Source organism: Trichoderma breve, chromosome 3 (genome assembly GCF_028502605.1).
Source record: "Trichoderma breve strain T069 chromosome 3, whole genome shotgun sequence".
Lineage (NCBI taxonomy): Eukaryota > Fungi > Ascomycota > Sordariomycetes > Hypocreales > Hypocreaceae > Trichoderma > Trichoderma breve.
The window spans coordinates 3215142-3232007 of NC_079234.1; the positions used below are offsets into that span (position 1 = coordinate 3215142).

Below are 16866 nucleotides of genomic sequence, written 5' to 3' on the forward strand. Positions count from 1 at the left end.
GCCACTACCGGTGGTCTTTCTTCAGCTGCCGCTACGGAATGTTCGGTACCATTGCGTCCAAGTCATGTGTCTGTAGGTAGTTTGTATTTCTCTCGCCCACGAGTGTCCCAACAAGGATATGCCTTGTCAGATGAATCCTCAATCTTGTCTTGTCAGAGACATTCCAAATCCAACTGCATAGCACCGCTGGGCCAACTTGGCCAAGACTGTACTAATGATATACCGGATTATCCTCGCTGTATGTCTACCTGTTGATGCTCTAGATCCACAATTCTATCTCTCAGCTCCGATACTGCAAGGCATATTGCAAGCGCACAGTCATGACCACGGACGTATGACTGCATGTACCATGTTTACGACAAGCATGATGGCGGGCGTACCAGTCAGCATGCAATGATACCTCGACTGGTAGTTTTGCCAAGAACCAAGAACACAGCATAGTAGTAGGTGGTTCGTCTTCCCATATGTGTCGTCATCTGGTATTCGTCAGTAAATGGATCAGAATATACGCGGAAGTTCTACGTACGAGAGTAAGAGCAGATGTGGTTGTGTGGTATTTTAATATGGAGCATATGGATTGTAATAAAGTTGCACTTATGAAAGAGAAAGGAGACGCCAAAACATCTTGCTCAATCGCCAGTGTCAACCTCGAGATCCAGCTGGACTCCATTCGAGATGCCATAGTCCTCCAACGTGATGTGATCCTTAAAAGGCCGTTCGCCCTGCCGTCTCAGCATAATCTGTCCCGCTTCTCGTCCAATGCGCGCCGCAATCATGAGCTTGAACTGCCCAACCGTGTCCGAAGGCAAGCATGGAATGGCTGACTTGGTGCCCAGCCGGTCGTTGACATGAACAATGATAAACTCTTGTCCCGCTCCAACGGCAGCTTTGGGAGTCTTGGTTTCTTTCTTTTCCTTCTTGTCGTCTCTCTTCACCTTGTCGCCCGTGTCTTTTGGTCCAGAACCATGTCGCCGAGGAGATCGCGATCTTGGGCGGCCCTCGTATCGATCACGGCCACCACGATCCCGCGAGCGATCGCGGTAGTCACGTCGTCGCTCTCCATAATCGCGGTCGCGGCCTCGGTCACGTTCTCTTTCTCGATCCCGGTCTCGGTCTCCATATCGGTCTCTTCTCGAATCATAGCTGCCGCGGTTGTCGTCGCTTGGGCGGCTTTTATCCTTCCACCGAAACCCACCACTGCCTTTTGGCGCCCTCCGCGGAGGTGATCGCGATCGCGATCTTCGCGAGGAAGAGTCCATGGCTGGTGCTGGTGTTTGAACACAGATTTTGCTGGCACTGGTTGCTGTAGAAGAGTAGAGTAGCTATCTAGAGGGGCCCTTCGGTAAAGGGTCGGGTAATAATGGAGATTCTTCTAAGATCCCAGGACTTTCACAACGTAGGAGAAGAGGTGTCTTTGCAGCTATTCAGCTGGTGTGCTGTATCTGTGTAGAGATAGATTTATGTTTGTTGACGTTTTACAAAGGGGGCAACCTCTTCTTATAGAGTCTGGTTCGAGCTAGAAACCTACAGATAGGTGGCTTGAACAATTCGTACATGTAGTGGAAGTGTGTGGTGACCTGGTACCGCCTGGCACGGTGGGAAATGGGTGCCATAGAGGTGCCGCAAGGTACCACGGAGGTGCTGTACAGCCAACGAAGCCACAAAAGAAGAAACTCATCTTCGCCCTTTTCTACCTTTTTATACAGCGCTTTTTACTGACACCAAAATCTCACAAGTGCAGGGAATTGGACAGAGGTGAAAAAATGAAGGTATTACTGTCTAGACTACTTGACTATTTCTCTATATGCGTAAGGTGTCTTGTGTACTCTTGCCTTATATGCCGGTGCCGTGCGTCAGGAACGTTGGAACGCTTACACCGCGTGGCACCTCACGGCGCCCCTTTGGCACCTTATGGCACCTTGCGGCACCGACAAGGCACTGTGCCGGCACCTATTGCACCGTGCTGGCATGGTACCAGACCCCTACTATCTTCTACTACGGATCCCTGTCTACGCCTGTAAACCTACAATAGCTAACTTGGCACTACACTGAGTCTGTTTGGAGAGATATCGCACGAGTAACGGGGAATGGAAAACACAAAATCCAGCCTCATCGCCTCCAAAGAGACATAATTATATACACTTTTACGAGTACATCTTTCTGTAAAGTGCTTTGTTTGCATTCATTGTGGTCATGTGACTTTGTTGCGCGAAAGTCGCAGTCTAGCAAATCCGCGGCCGCTAAAGGGCCATGAACCAAAAGCAGTGCTAGCGGATTTGCACAGTCAGGATGGCGCAAATTAAGCAACCACTCCGTGCCAGCAGTCCAGCGTACGGAGTAGCATCTCACGAGTTGCCCAATCTTCTTGGTTCTGGAACAGGCCATGCTGGGGTTATTGGCTATTGGCCTCCCGCGGATTCGGGTCCGGGAAATGACTGAGCCAAGGCCAAGGATCTTGATCATCACTTGCAGTTCTGGATCAATCGAAGGCATCGATCTCGTGACTAGAAGCCCATCGTGGATTGTCCCAGCAAACCGACGCTTACATACATAATACACGGGAGGTGAATCACTACTGGCCTAATGTTTGACCATCACATACACCACCCCCATCTCTTGTACCAAATTGCAAAAGTGCACAACAGCTGCCATATATACCTGCAGTACACTGTGTCTACTCTTCTCATATTTTTAAGTTGAGATCAACGGCATGGCTTGTACTCAAACTTCACGGCCAGCAGCCAGATGGCTCAGCAAGCTCAGTTCACAGCAAAAGATGCATGACATAAGCATGCACGTGACATGGGTCGTTCCGCAGCCCCTCATGCTCGGATAGCGTCCACACACGAAATTGAAAAATTCCTCCCCGAGTGCGTCGCTTCACCACCAAGAGTGCCACGCCAGCGCCCCATCTCAACCATCCTCAGGCCTGCGACGGCTACTCATTGCCCCCGAATCTCCTTGTCCGGCTCACGTCGATCCGTGAAGGAGGTTGCCCAGCATGGTGCGTACGACAGGCCCTGATGCGACTGACCGTCTCGTTGCCAGCCGCTACCCCTCCCCCATACACCTACAATTCATGGATTCACATTGGGCCGTGATGCTGACCTTGCTTCCTTTCTCCAGCCGCCCCCGCCGCATCAAAAGCCCGAAAATGTCCTGAAGCGCGCCCACGAGCTCATCGGGGTCAACCAGGCCCCGACGGCCTTGACCCTGCTCCATGAACACATCACCAACAAGCGCTCCCGAAGCGCCGCCATCGCTTCTCTGGAGCCGGTTATGCTCCTGTTGGTTGAGCTCTCCGTCGAGCAGAAGAAGGGAAAGCTGGCCAAGGATGCCTTGTATCAGTACAAGAACTTGTCCCAGAACACCAACATTTCGACCATTGAGGTAGGTCCAATACCGGCGTGGAATGAAGAAAGGGGGATGAAAGAAAAAAAGAAATCAAACGCAGTTGGATGGATTACTGACCCGCCCCACAGTTGGTCTTGAAAAAATTCATCGAACTCGCCGTGGAGAAGGTTACCGCTGCCCAGGCAAAGGCCGACGAGGTTCAGTCTACCATTGAAGCCACCGCTGCCACCTCCAGCATCGACGATTTGGAAGCCAGCGAGACCCCCGAGTCCATCCTCCTCGCCACCGTCTCTGGAGAGCAGTCCCGTGACCGAACTGACCGAGCCATCGTCACTCCTTGGCTCAAGTTCCTCTGGGAGGCGTACCGAACCGTCCTCGATATCCTCCGCAACAATGCTCGTCTCGAGGTCCTTTACCAGAGCACTGCCATGCAGGCCTTCGACTTCTGCCTCAAGTACACCCGAAAGACCGAGTTCCGAAGACTCTGCGAGCTTCTCCGAAATCATGTCCAGACCGCGGCCAAGTACTCGTCTCAGATGCACGCCATCAACCTGAGCGACCCGGACACCCTGCAGCGTCATCTCGAGACTCGCTTCCAGCAGCTCAACGTCGCCGTCGAGCTGGAACTGTGGCAGGAGGCTTTCCGAAGTGTTGAGGACATCCACACTCTGCTGAACCTCAGCAAGCGCCCTCCTAAGAACATTATGATGGCCAACTACTACGAGAAGCTCACCCGAATCTTCCTCGTTGGCGAGAACTACCTCTTCCACGCTGCAGCCTGGTCAAGATACTACACCCTTCTCCGCCAGGTCTCCGCCTTGGTCGCCTCTGGCCAGGGCAAGAAGGCTGACAACCCCCCGGCCTCTGATGCCGATCTCCAGAGGGCTGCTTCTTTTGTCCTCTTGTCCGCCCTCGCCATCCCCGTCATCAGCACCTCCCGATCCCGAGGTGCCATGGTCGACTTTGACGAGGCTCGCAAGAACAAGAACACTCGCCTGACCACCCTGCTCGGCATGAGCCAGGCCCCCTCTCGTTCTCGTTTGTTCCGCGATGCTCTGTCCAAGTCAATCATTCAGCGATCCCTCCCTGAAATCCGGGATCTCTACAACATCCTGGAAGTTGACTTCCACCCTCTCTTCATCTGCAAGAAGATCTCGCCCATCCTGACCAAGATCGCTGCTGATGCCGAGATGGAGAAGTACATCCAACCCCTCCAGCAAGTCATCCTGACCCGTCTGTTCCAGCAGCTGTCTCAGGTCTACGAAACTGTGGACCTGAACTTTGTTGAGAGCTTGGCTCAGTTCCCTGAGCCATACCAGGTTACTCGTGGCACTATTGAAAAGTTCATCATGAACGGAAACAAGAAGGGTGACCTTGCTATCCGCATGGACCATGCTACCGGCGTCCTCAGCTTCGACAACGACGTCTTCTCGTCTGCCAAGGCCGGCCACAGCGGATCTTCCGCTGGCTCTGCCGAGGCTGAGACTGGCAATGTTCAGCGTCTCCAGAGCACTCCCTCTGAGATTGTCCGCTCCCAGCTGACTCGTCTTGCCAAGTCGCTCTTCGTTTCGTGCCACTACATCGATCCCAACTTCAACAAGGATCGCCTGGCGGCCCATGACGCTGCATTGGCCCGTGCAAAGGCTGGCGCAGAGAAGGAGCACCTCGATACCCTTGCCCGTAAGGAGGTTATTCAGAAGCGCAAGGAGGAGGCATCCGAACTCCAGGCTAAGAAGGAGAAGGAGAACGCCCGACAGAAGAGACTGCGGGAGCAAGCTCTGCAAGAGGCCGAAGACAAGCGCCTGGCTGAGGAGCAGCGTGAGCGTGAGGCCCGACGTATCAAGGCTGAGCACGACCGTGTTCGCAAGGAGGAGATCAAGAAGCAGATCGCAGACCTGAAGATGAGCGACAAGGCTCTCGACATTGATTTGGAAGACCTGGACAACCTGGATAGCAACAGACTTCGTGCCATGAAGCTAGCCCAGTTGGAACGGGAGAAGAACGATGTCAACGAGAAGCTTCGCATAACTGGCAAGCGACTCGACCACTTGGAGCGAGCTTACCGAAAGGAGGAAGCCAAGAAGCTTGCCGATGATTACGCCAAGCAGACAGAGCGTGATCGCAAGATTTACGAAACAGTCAAGGCCAAGACACTCCAGGAATCTGAGGAGAAGCACAAGGAGAGTGTGGAGCTCAAGCACCGCCTTAGCCGCCTGGTGGGCGTTTACGAGACATTCAGAGCGACGCTGCACGAGAAGCGTCGCGATGAGTTTGAGAAGCGCCGCAGGGATGCCGAGCGCGAGCTGGAGAAGCAGATTGCCATCCGCAAGAAGGAATACCGCGACCGAAAGCTTCGCGAGAAGAGAGAACGGGAAGAGAGAGAGCGTATCCTCCAAGAACAAGAGGAGCAGGCCGCTCGTGAGAAGGAGGAGCAACGCCTTCGTGAGGAGGCCAGGAAGGCCGAACTCGCCAAGCTCAAGGAGCAGCGTGAGAAGGAACGCCAGGAAATGTTGGAGAAGGCAGCACTCCAGCAGAGACGCGAGGAAGAAGCCCTTGCTCGCCGCAAAGCAGAGAGAGAAAAGGGAGGCCTCAGAGGACCAGAGGCTCCCCCTGCTGCTGCGGCTGCCGATGGCCGACGACCACCAGTCATCGGCTCAGGCAGCTGGCGAGACAGAGAGCGTGAGAAGGAGGCAGCCAGAGCTGCTGAGGGCGGCGCACCACCAGCACGGACAGGAGCCGCGATGGAGCGCACCGACTCTGGCGAGCGCCCCAGTGAACGCTCATCCGGCGGCCCCCCAAGACTGCAGTTGGCCGGCTCTGGCAACAGGCCAAGCTGGAGAGACCGACAGAAGGAGGGCGGAGCGAGCGACAACCTCCCCCCGCCTGCCAGAGGCCCTGGGCCCCGCGACTCTCCTCGCGACTCTCCTCGCGAGTCCCCTCGTGATTCTCCACGTGAACCTCGCGAACCTCGCGAGCCTCTTGAGCGTGGTGGCTCAAGGCGGGGCGAGAACGGCAAGACTGAGTCTGCCGCCCCTACGGAGTCTCTGCCTACTCGAACTGCTGGCAAGTGGGTTCCTCCTCACCTGAGGAACAAGTCATGAAGGGAATGAGCGCATGGATAGTCCTGGCTACATATTTTGCACTGGCGTTTTGGGGGAAAATTCAAGAGGATGGATGGTTTGCATTGAATGTACTCTAGAGCTCAGCATAATTCGCCGTCCTCTGAGGTGCGAGCACACCAGAATGGAAGAAGAAAAAAAAGCACACAGCATCTCTCTCTTTTGCCTTCCCCCTTTTTTGCTTTTTTTCTCTATTATGTGACCCAGTTGAGGAGCTGTCTTTGCCCGAATCTTTGGGGTCATGAGCCATATTACAGATGTAATTCTAAATAAACAACCGCGTGTTTTCTTAAAGTTTGATTTGATATGATGAACATATATGAGATGTATTCAGTCTATATTGTAGTATGATTGAAGCATACCATCCTTTATAGAATCGCTGAGTTCGTGATTGTCTACTCTCTATACAAGTCGGTATCCAATCAAATTACATAACAAACCTGAAATCTGAGACCACAAAAAGGCACGACGTACAATCTCTTGGATTACAACCAGCCACGACGAAAACCCCGATTTTCTCAGACAAAAAGTCACCAGACTCGCCCTCGCTGCAGGTACTGGCTAGACTGCCACATTTAGACAAAGTATAACGCCTGAACAGCGTTTTTACTAAGGCTTACGGGACCTACCAATGCCGCCTTTTAGGTTTCGACTCTTCTTTGTTGTTTTTCCTTGGTTGGAACTGGCACCGAGCCTTGTGCTGCAAGGGCGGCACAGAGGGCTCAGACGCGGCCCCAACAATCAATAGCTCAGGTGAGTGAGACGAAAAAGGAAATGTCGGGGAGTCGGATTGTCGGGTCGAAATGGGCGGCATCAACGCACGCAGAGTGCCTCCCACTGGGCAGAGATACACAATATAGTTTAGAAGACGAAAACCAGCTCTTTGCAGTAATTGTGAGGTTTCTCCAGGCTAACCTAGATGGTGGTGTGTAAGTAATAAGGAATACGACAAGCACCGGTGATTTATTTCGAGAACAAGCCGGCCGCGTGCATAGTGTGGCTTTTGGCGTTGAAGATGGGTATCACAAGAGTCTGGTGAGGCGGCAAGATGCGAAGACGATTTGCTCCAAGCCCGGAGATCCTAGCTCAGCAGAGCGGGGAGCCTAGATGGGCAAGTCAGGGTAGATCCGGCCGGTGTGGCTCCCCTTGACAGAGCGGCTGGATGGGATGGATGGGGGCTGAAGTTTGCTGTATGTAGGGAGCGCAAACTAGCTGCAGCTTGCATGGTCATTTGGCCATTCCAGCTGAACAGCTTCTTCCTTGACGTTCTCCATTTCTGCTTAGGATGAAGTAATATTCTCGGGAACAAGTTGAAGCAAAACGAGTTCCGCGACCCTGGACTTCAAAGACGACTCCCGGCTTGGTATCCGATACGGAACTGGGGCCTGTAGAAGAGGATCAGGATCTGTAATCTCAGGTGTGTTAGTTTCCGCTACTAATCTGTTTTGACGGTAGGAGAGGTGGTCCGTATCGGAAAACCTCACCGAGAATAATCTAAAATGAGTACCCAAAATAAACCACACAAGAACAGGCGACCAAACATCATTGTGCATCCACCCTCGCAGCAAGCAAGCGCCTAGACTTGAGCATCCCTGGCAAAAACGCAGCCCCAGCCTGAAGCATTCACAACTAGGCCGACCAGCCGGACGGCCGAGAGGCTGATGCAAGCATTACCTCGGGCCAGCTGTTGATGTTTGACTCCGCCCTGCAACACTGGCCCAATAACGTTATTCTGACTGACAGGAGCCTGAACTCGACAGGCTTTGTGGGCTGATGGGGACCGAGATCTGCTTAAAGCCGGCCATGATGTATCCGGCACTCCATGACGAGCTGCAGTACGCACTAGGATGCTCGTAGCATCTCAAATTCCAGCCCAATGCTTCGCAAGGGAAACACTTCAAAACTAGCATCGGGTATAGGACGAGTCCGTGCCCTCCTAGGATAGCCCAAGTGTAGTAACACCAGTTCCGTGTTTACACGTCTATTCTTAGCAACGCTGCGGGTGGCGGATAGTCGGTCGGTCGGTTGAGACAGGCAGATGGATGGACATGCTGCAGGCCATTGTTCTCTCAGGACGTGCATATCGAACGATTGCTCCTCCGCACTACTCCGTACGTGCCGCCAGTAGGCGATCTCCACCACGGCACAAGAAGAAAAACGAAAACTTCAGCCGCTCGTATTCTAGTCGTGGGATAAATGCAGCTGTGGTACGCAAGGAACTGAGCTGGGATGCATGATGAGCTGGCAGCAATCTTCATCCTCTCCCTTGCACCCACGTCCGTTCACGCTCTTTTCTTAGGTAGCAATATTGGTATGTTGATGTTACCCTCCACCGTAGAGACGCCTAAGAGCACCGACTCTGCTTGGCATTACTACTGCGTAGTTAGGAATTGACAATCAGTCATTGATCAAGAAGATATGAGCGTTACAGCATCTTTCATGTTGTTAGCCGGCTCAATGAGACTCATACGTACGCCTTGGTCAATTCCATTTCTTCTTCACTTTTGTCTCCTCCCGCCATCGGCTCTCCAGTAAAGCAACAGATCAAATAGAAAAACTCCACTGCGGGTCTCGATCTTTGGAAGCAAAGCCCACATAGTGTGCCCATTTCGCCCATCGTAAAGCCCCGATACCCCAGCATAATAGCTGAAAAGTCGTGGCACCAGTATCGCTCATGGGTCTTTCGTAGTATACGAGAATATGCATAAGTGTGTCCCATACGCAGAGCCGAACGCGATGAGCACTTGAGCGTAGGGTTAATCACAAAGTTAGCTGACCCTCCAAGCTAAAAAGGTAAGCAGCGTCGGGACCTGAGAAGGATTGGGGGTTGGAGAGGCTGAGAGGTCTAGAACCCTCCTTGCATGAGGGTTCAACTGTACCCGCCCAGTGATGTTGCGTTCTGACTTACACGCTCACACATTCATTTGTAAAACTTTGGCTATGCATTAGTAGTGCTCGACACGCTTACGCCTAGTATGAAGGGTCCTATTGCAGTGTTACTCCAATCTAAGGCCAGCTTCATAAACGCGGAATAGGACATCAGGGTAGAATTTTGCTGGCAGGCAATAATGTTAAACAAATGAAACGCACTGTTTAGTTGTACTATGCTCGGCAAGACCCGGGTATCCTGCCGTCCTGGTAGCGTATCTGTCCCTGGCTGAAAGTAGTATATCGTAAGGTTTTCAGATGCTCACGATGCTGACATGGGTAGTATCGAAATGGTAGCATTAACCAGCCGAGGGCGAGGACCCTTCGCACATTCTGCCCTGAAATGGTTCAGGAAATCTGATGTGTGCCAGGCACAAAACGAACTGCAGCCTAACGTGTGCATGCATATCCAACCATACTCGCTCTAGCATTTCCACTTTCTTTGACTCAACAGAGTTGCATTCAGCCAGCCTCAGTTCGGGCATCCCAGCACTCCCGTCCTGGCCGGGTGAAAGTGACAGGCAGTTCTGGTCTGTCCGACAATAGGATTTCCTCCTTGCAGGACGACAATGGACCACAAAGCAGCTAGACGGGACATCGGCAATGGTCTTGGCAGTGTGCTTTGTTCAAAGCGCTTGTATGCTAGCTGTCTGTTACTATCCTTCAGCTCGCGGCAACTTGCAACGCTGCTGACATTGGCAGCGGCGTGGCGCACCTTTTCCGAGAACAAGGGATGGCAAGCAACAGGGGCACCTCTCAACCCGATCTGGTGGACTTCGGAGAGTAAGACCCCTGCGGCCTGAATCGCTATGCGCGGATGGTGAGTGGGTGTCGTCCGAGAGAGATTGTGGAGGCTGGTGGTGTTTAGATGTCAAGTCGTCGTATGGTTCCCAAAGGGCAAGCGTAGCTTCGACAATGTGTATATAAATCCCCGGCCCGTCGTCGCCATCTCACTCAAGATCTCGTTCATCATCAGTAGCCGCCTGTCTCAGCATCCCGAATAAAGGGTGATCGACTTACACCCGTTTCTCGTGTCTCAGATCTCCTTCAGTATCATTACAATGGCCTTCTCCCGGTCCCTCGTGGCCGCGGTTGCCACGCTCTCTCTTGTGAAATCCACACAGGCATGGAACGTGGAGCTGCCTCCTTGCTTGGATGAATTCAAGCCCTTTGTCGCTTCAGGTTGTTTCCAAGATGGCACACCTGGTACCCCTCAGGCTCTCATCTTCCGCTCATCTCTGTCCTCTGACAACATGACTGTTGAGCAGTGTGTTGCTGACTGTAAAGGTCTGTTTGTTGCCTTCAAATGCTTCTGATGTGGAACTAACTCTCTCCCTAGGCAATGGCTTCCGTTATGCTGGCCTCGAGTATTATGGCGTCTGCTTCTGCGGCAACACTGTAGATGGTCCTCAGGTTGATGACTCTCAGTGTACTTTCCCTTGCAACGGCGACAAGTCTGAGACATGTGGAGGAAACAATGTCCTCTCTGTCTGGCAAGACCCAACATTCCCCACCAAGGACGTCACCATCGGTGACTACAAGGCTTCTGGTTGCTTCACTGATAATTCGCAACTGGGACGTACCCTTTCATGGTCCGCTGATGTCGATTCCTCCACCTTTACCACTGAGAGCTGCTTGGCTGCCTGCGAGAAAGAAGGCTTCCCGTTGGCCGGAACTGAGTTTGGAGGCGAGTGCTGGTGCGGTAATGTCCTTGCGAATAATACTGCCAAGGTTGATGATTCGCAATGCAATTTCGCTTGCAACGGAAACTCGTCGGAAACATGTGGAGGAAGAGGCCTCTTGAACTTGTACATTGCCAAGGATCTGGAGTCTTTGGAGCCCTGCGGCTACACTCCCCCCAGCTCCACGGTTCCTCCTCCGCCTCCTACCTCCACGAGTTATCCTCCTCCTCCTCCTACTTCCACGAGTTCTCCCCCTCCCCCTCCTGCCACCACGACTACCTGCACGACCACCACCAAGAGCACCAGCACCACGACCACCAGCTCCGTGTGTACGGCCACCGTCACCACTCCTCCCACTTGCGAGTACAAGTGTGGCAAGTGGTGCTTCCCTCCTCTGCCTGATTGGGGTAATGAGAAGGATTGCTTGAAGGCCTACGCTACTTGCGTAGCCGGCACCGCTTCTTGCTTCATCCAAGCTGGATTCCCCGATGCTCTCCAGTGCTTCAACTTTGGCGCGTGGTGCGGTAACATTCAGAAGTACTGCGGCTCGACATGCAAGTACGGCAAGTGTTCCAAGGGTGATTGTTGGAACCACAACCCCGGCCAGGGCGGTAGCCTCCCCAAGACGTCTACTACCGTCATTCCTTGCCCTCCCACCACGACATCCAAGCCTCCGGCTACCACGACAAAGCCCTCCACTTGCCCTCCTCCTCCTACCAACATTTGCACACAGCCCTCCAACTCCAAGTATGGATATGGCCCAGGCAAGCCTGTCGGTGGAATTGATCTGCCCATTGTCAGCTGCAATGACATCTACAGCGATTGGCGCAACAACCCCTTTAAGCTGTATATCGACCAGAACAGCCGCAACTGCCCCTCATATCCCCCTTCACGCTGCGGCAATGCTTGCGCCGATGCCTGCAAGGAGCAGTACGACCAGTGCACAAACGTCTACCAGAAGGGCTGCCAGGATGGCTCCAGCGGCCGGTGGAAGCGTAACGAGGAGATCAAGCGCTTGCTCGGCATCAGCCAGTTCACGCAGAACTGGGGCTTTGGCGATAACACTCCTTCCAACGCAGCCAAGAAGTGCCAGGCCCAGTATTCTGACTGCTTGGCCGTTAACAAAAATGTCAACCCCAAGCAGCAGTGCAAGACTTGGTGCTATTAAAAGCGTATTTCTTTGGGTAAAAAGCCTGGCGAGGCATGGTGTATATCAGACAGGGAATAAAGGGATTCGGATTTGGGACAAAGGGTTCATAACGCCGTCGATAATGACAATTGGCTGATGCCGTAGATATCATGACTTCTTGGGCTTCTGTATTGAAGCTTGGAGGTTGAAAGAATTGAAAAAATTGGATTTAAAAATAGTTTCCCGTGATACAACTATAATAGTCGTGGAGCACAGATGTCTCAGAATCATCGGCTTGCACAGGCAGGAGCACTGGATTTCATCCAACATTTACTAAGAATGGCAACAACCAAGCGAATGACGTCGTCCCGCGGTTTGTGATTGGTCTTTGACGACTTTATTCACGTGCCACAGACAGAGTTTGTCGTCATCAGGTGCGAAAGGTAGCAAGATGGGAAATTCGTTCTTGCAGTTTGGATTTTGGATGTGCTAAAAATCACTGATAGAAATTATATACAATATCACGTTGCTGCATATAGCGATCTAAACTGAGAAGGCATTGATAGAGGTACTTAAGCTAGAAGACATGTGTGCATGAAATATCTGTCGTGCTGTCATACATACATCACCAATGCTCACCGCCTGCAGCTCCAGCCCAGCAGTTCTGGGCGAATCACCGGATTGCAGCATGTAGATGAGTAGCATTAACATTGCCGGATATAGACTTCTTTAGACCACAGGTTATCTTCCCCCACGGGTTTTATATATCCGACAGAGCAGATATCCGCAGCTCCTCTTCTGATTTTGTTTTTATTAGATGAAGAGTAGATCTTGGACACGCGTACGGAGCACAATGGTAATGTAACTGATACGATGCTGATCTCCGAAATGCCCCTCTTTAGCCGATCGATATTACCATGGCATTTCAGCTTCGATACAACTCCCCCTACGAATAGATTTCGCCTCTACCTCTACCCTGTACTCAACAGTTCACGTGTCATTATTCCTGATTTATCTCATCGCTTCTTCTCGATCCCTCTCAAAGACATCTCTTTCTGTTTAACCCCATCTCAAGATTTGTCACAGGTGCCGGATCGCACTCCCCTTTCAGCCAAATACCCGTGAAATCGTGGATCTCAAGAAGCAACAATTTGCGGCAAACGCCCATATCCACAAGCGAGCCGCCGCTCAAACCCCACATCAGTGCAACGCCAATGTCCATTAGCACGCGGCTTGGCCCTTTATCGCCGATGTTGAAACTGTTGGTCAATACCTGTATCTTCTAAGCGGAGAGAAAGGGGGGGGTTTTGCTATCCGTCTAGCCGCACGAGTTGCCAAGAAGCTGCTGCAGTTGCTCTATCAGGTACCGGCAGTGGTGGGGAGGGTCGGAGTAATGATGCTAGCTTAGGACGGGGGCAACTAGAAGCGGCTCTCGCTGTCCACAGCCAAATTTCGCACTACCGATTACGAGTACTCAAGTCTTTTCCGACTGAAGCCAACGCTGAGCTTTTTGTTTACTTATTTATTCATCTCTTGTCCCTGTCACCGTTGTTTCCGGGACACTCTCGTCTCACCTTCTACTCCTCTTCTTTTTCTGATTTTTCCTGCGTCTTTGTTCAGAGATCAAAGATGGGCAGTGCATCCAATTTGCTGGCCACGCTTGGCGTTGGTGACCCATCACCGGCCGAGTGGTGCCAAATCTTCTTCATTGTCAGTGCGGCCAGCATTTTTATGCTCGCAGCAGTCCCGGAGCATATGCGCAGGGCCTTGCTAGACTACGGTGCCAGGATGGCAAAGCCCAGTCAACCTTCCGAGAAATCCAAGGCTCCGGAACCCAATCAAGGGGTTTTGGACGTCTTGACAAGCTATGGCCAGGTACCTCATTCGTGGTTCATACATTTCTACATCACATCGCTGTCATGGTCCATTTTCTGGGGCTATCAGTATTTGTCCAAGGGGTGGTTGATGCGGACCGTGGCCGAGATGCAGCACTCTTCTGCAGTCAATAGTCAAACACCGGAGGTTGACCTTACCGGGACGCTGGTGGCGTGGATGTTGATGAGCTCCCAAGGAGCAAGGAGGCTTCTTGAGTGTATCTTTGTCACCAAGCCCGGATCATCTCCCATGTGGTTTGTCCACTGGGCTCTTGGGCTGTCCTACTACACGGCATTGGGTGTCTCCGTCTGGATTCAGGGCTCAGGTTCGTCTAACGGGCTCTATCCCTACTCTAGTTAAATGGTCAACATGGAAGTGAAACTGACGGGGCTTTACAGGAGCAATTCTTCAATCGTGGGAGCACCCGCAGCCAATTCACTTCACACCACAAGTTATCATTGGTGCGGCAGTCTTTGGGTGGGCAGGTGCTCAGCAGCACCAATGCCACAGCTACTTGGCCGGACTCAAGAAATATACGCTTCCCAACGAGGGCTGGTTCAAATACTTCATTTGCCCCCATTACACATTCGAATGCCTACTCTACTTGAGCCTTTCCGTCGTTGCGGCACCGACAGGATGTATCTTGAACAGACCAGTCCTGTGCTCATTGATTTTCGTCTTGGCAAATCTCGGCGCGACGGCATATGGAACAAAAGCTTGGTATGCCAGCAAATTCGGGGCGGACAAGTTGGTGGGGAAATGGATCATGATCCCCTTTGTATTCTAGGCTAGTTGGCTCATTGAGCATCGAGAGCATTTTTTATCGCTTGTTGAAAAGACCTAGTTTGGCTCCGACTTTGGAAACTTTGAGGACGTCGCGGTACGTGAGGCTGGTGCGGGTCTGCCTCGGGTTTCGACCGCTGGCAAACGCCTCGGCATCTCGAAGCAAGGACCAGTTCACAATCGTATCGGCGGATAGATCAAGGTCCTCCTTAATGTCGGATATCCCATGCAGATAGTCTGTGTAGAGAGTGTCTGTAGTGATGAGAAGACTACGAGGTTCTTGGATAATGCGCCAGGCAGGCTCGGGATCAAGGGCACCGTCTTCTTTGCTGCGGTGCAAGTTCAGACAGAGGCTTGCGCCAAGGCTGACGGTGCACACGACGGGCCAGTACGCTGCGCCATCCTAGGGTGGATGAGCATTTCGAAGGATCATCTACTTTGCCATAATACTTAACTTATGCGGCATGATACCAATACCGGGAGGATATTCGTTGATGAGGACATGATTCGGGCGCTGGTGGGGGCTCTCGGCGAAGATGTGTCTGACACTTTCGCCTTGGCCGTCATCGGAGAGCGGGAGAGACAGTAAGCGCGATACTACGGGTGTTTCAAGCCAGGAAGGCAGCGGCGCATCGAGGAGCTTGTTCTGGACGAGATCGGACGGCCAAGTCTGTAGACGTCGATGCGTGAGCTGTTTCCATCGTGGACGAGGAGCAGCGGCGATCTGGGCGCGGCGTCATCAGCGAGATTGCACGATGGCACCTGGTCATGGCGACAGCACAACACGCACTCTATCAAGAATCAAGCGCTCTTCTTCCTCGCTGATAAAGTTGGGCAAATAATAGGCCGTCGACGGAAGCGAAGTGATTCTGGCGGCTTCAAGAGAAGAGGGAAGCCACGCGTCGCCGATGCCTCGGGCTGCCATCATAGGCAGGACTCGGGACTCGTGCAGGCAAAATGTCGAGCAGGAGGAGAAGCTGCCTTGAGCTGCGCCAAGAACCCCCCCAATGAGCGAGACAGCCTGTTCGGAAGAAGAGTCGCGAGGGGATGGACTGGCTTGACTGGGAGAAGATCGAATCGAATGGTCGTAAGAGGGGACGATGGGGTGATGAGCCAGCGAATAGCCACATCGAGTTAGGGGGGCTGCAGCGCCTGTTTGCTCCCTCGCAGCAGAACGGATGCCGCTTAGGGTTAGCCGGGCAGAATTAGTCCCGTGTAGGTGTAGGTTGTGCAAAGTTCAAGCAATTGCACGAATGTTGTTTATCGGCGTGCAGCGTTTGGCGTCAAATCGCGTTGAGCCGCCTCCGGGCAGTCAGACGCCGCCAGGCTCTCCATGCTGTACTGGTGCTATCTGGTGCACCGCTGCTGGACTGATAGGATCAATGGATCCATGGATGCGTGCTGCAGGTCGCACCAACGAGAGCAGGGAAAGAAAAAAGAGCGCATTTGGTCCATTGCAGCCACGGCACAGCGCGGTCGGATGCGTGCATGCGTGTGAATATGGGCGGGCAAGGATGCCGTCTCTCTCACTCTCTCTTGTTCCTTTTCTTTTTCTTCCTGTCCAAGAGGCGAGACCGCCCGTATTTCAAGCCCAGACAACCCGAGGTGGCCTCCCAGGACTGCCGATGCCGCCTGCAGCCGTGATTGGCAGACGGCGGGGACCGCTGCAGCACCAATGCGTGAGGGCCTTTTGGGGGGGGGTTTTAGAGGGTGGCAACGCGGGATGGCAGCTAGACAGGGCTTGACAGGGTTTTTGTTTAGGCTGCGACTCCGCTGTTTCGGCCGCACAACTGCACCGCGAAGGCGCTGCGCCGGCTGGAGCGGCTTGGGGCGACGGCCAATCATAGCGCGGCAGCCTAGCCTGGCGCTGCTGGCTGAGTTTCGCACCAAGTCCCGTTTTCAGGCTCTTAGTCTGCGGTGTGTGTTGTCTGGTCTGTTGTAGTGTAGTCATGATGCTGTATGTATGTTGTCTGGGTTGCTTCATTCAATGTTGATG

General features: G+C 52.9%; 5 protein-coding genes across 5 annotated transcripts; 3 read left to right on the forward strand and 2 right to left on the reverse strand.

Annotated features, from left to right (window-relative positions):
- Positions 1 to 629: 629 nt before the first annotated feature.
- Positions 630 to 1259, reverse strand: T069G_05375 (ubiquitin family domain-containing protein; the record flags this gene model as incomplete). The annotated part of the gene is made up of 1 exon (XM_056172585.1): positions 630 to 1259. The coding sequence occupies one exon, from the start codon at positions 1257 to 1259 to the stop codon at positions 630 to 632; it is 630 nt and encodes a 209-aa protein (XP_056029443.1).
- Positions 1260 to 3001: 1742 nt separating this feature from the next.
- T069G_05376 (PCI domain-containing protein) lies at positions 3002 to 6455 on the forward strand (the record flags this gene model as incomplete). Its single annotated transcript, XM_056172586.1, has 3 exons — positions 3002 to 3004; positions 3127 to 3390; positions 3483 to 6455. The coding sequence occupies 3 exons, from the start codon at positions 3002 to 3004 to the stop codon at positions 6453 to 6455; spliced, it is 3240 nt and encodes a 1079-aa protein (XP_056029444.1).
- A 4007-nt stretch (positions 6456 to 10462) lies between these two features.
- On the forward strand, positions 10463 to 12251 carry T069G_05377 (WSC domain-containing protein; the record flags this gene model as incomplete). Its single annotated transcript, XM_056172587.1, has 2 exons — positions 10463 to 10688; positions 10741 to 12251. 2 exons carry the CDS (start codon positions 10463 to 10465, stop codon positions 12249 to 12251), a joined length of 1737 nt encoding a protein of 578 aa, XP_056029445.1.
- A 1590-nt stretch (positions 12252 to 13841) lies between these two features.
- T069G_05378 (3-oxo-5-alpha-steroid 4-dehydrogenase domain-containing protein) lies at positions 13842 to 14874 on the forward strand (the record flags this gene model as incomplete). Its single annotated transcript, XM_056172588.1, has 2 exons — positions 13842 to 14412; positions 14486 to 14874. The coding sequence occupies 2 exons, from the start codon at positions 13842 to 13844 to the stop codon at positions 14872 to 14874; spliced, it is 960 nt and encodes a 319-aa protein (XP_056029446.1).
- A 33-nt stretch (positions 14875 to 14907) lies between these two features.
- T069G_05379 (uncharacterized protein) lies at positions 14908 to 15795 on the reverse strand (the record flags this gene model as incomplete). Its single annotated transcript, XM_056172589.1, has 3 exons — positions 14908 to 15235; positions 15308 to 15594; positions 15661 to 15795. The coding sequence occupies 3 exons, from the start codon at positions 15793 to 15795 to the stop codon at positions 14908 to 14910; spliced, it is 750 nt and encodes a 249-aa protein (XP_056029447.1).
- Positions 15796 to 16866: the final 1071 nt, after the last annotated feature.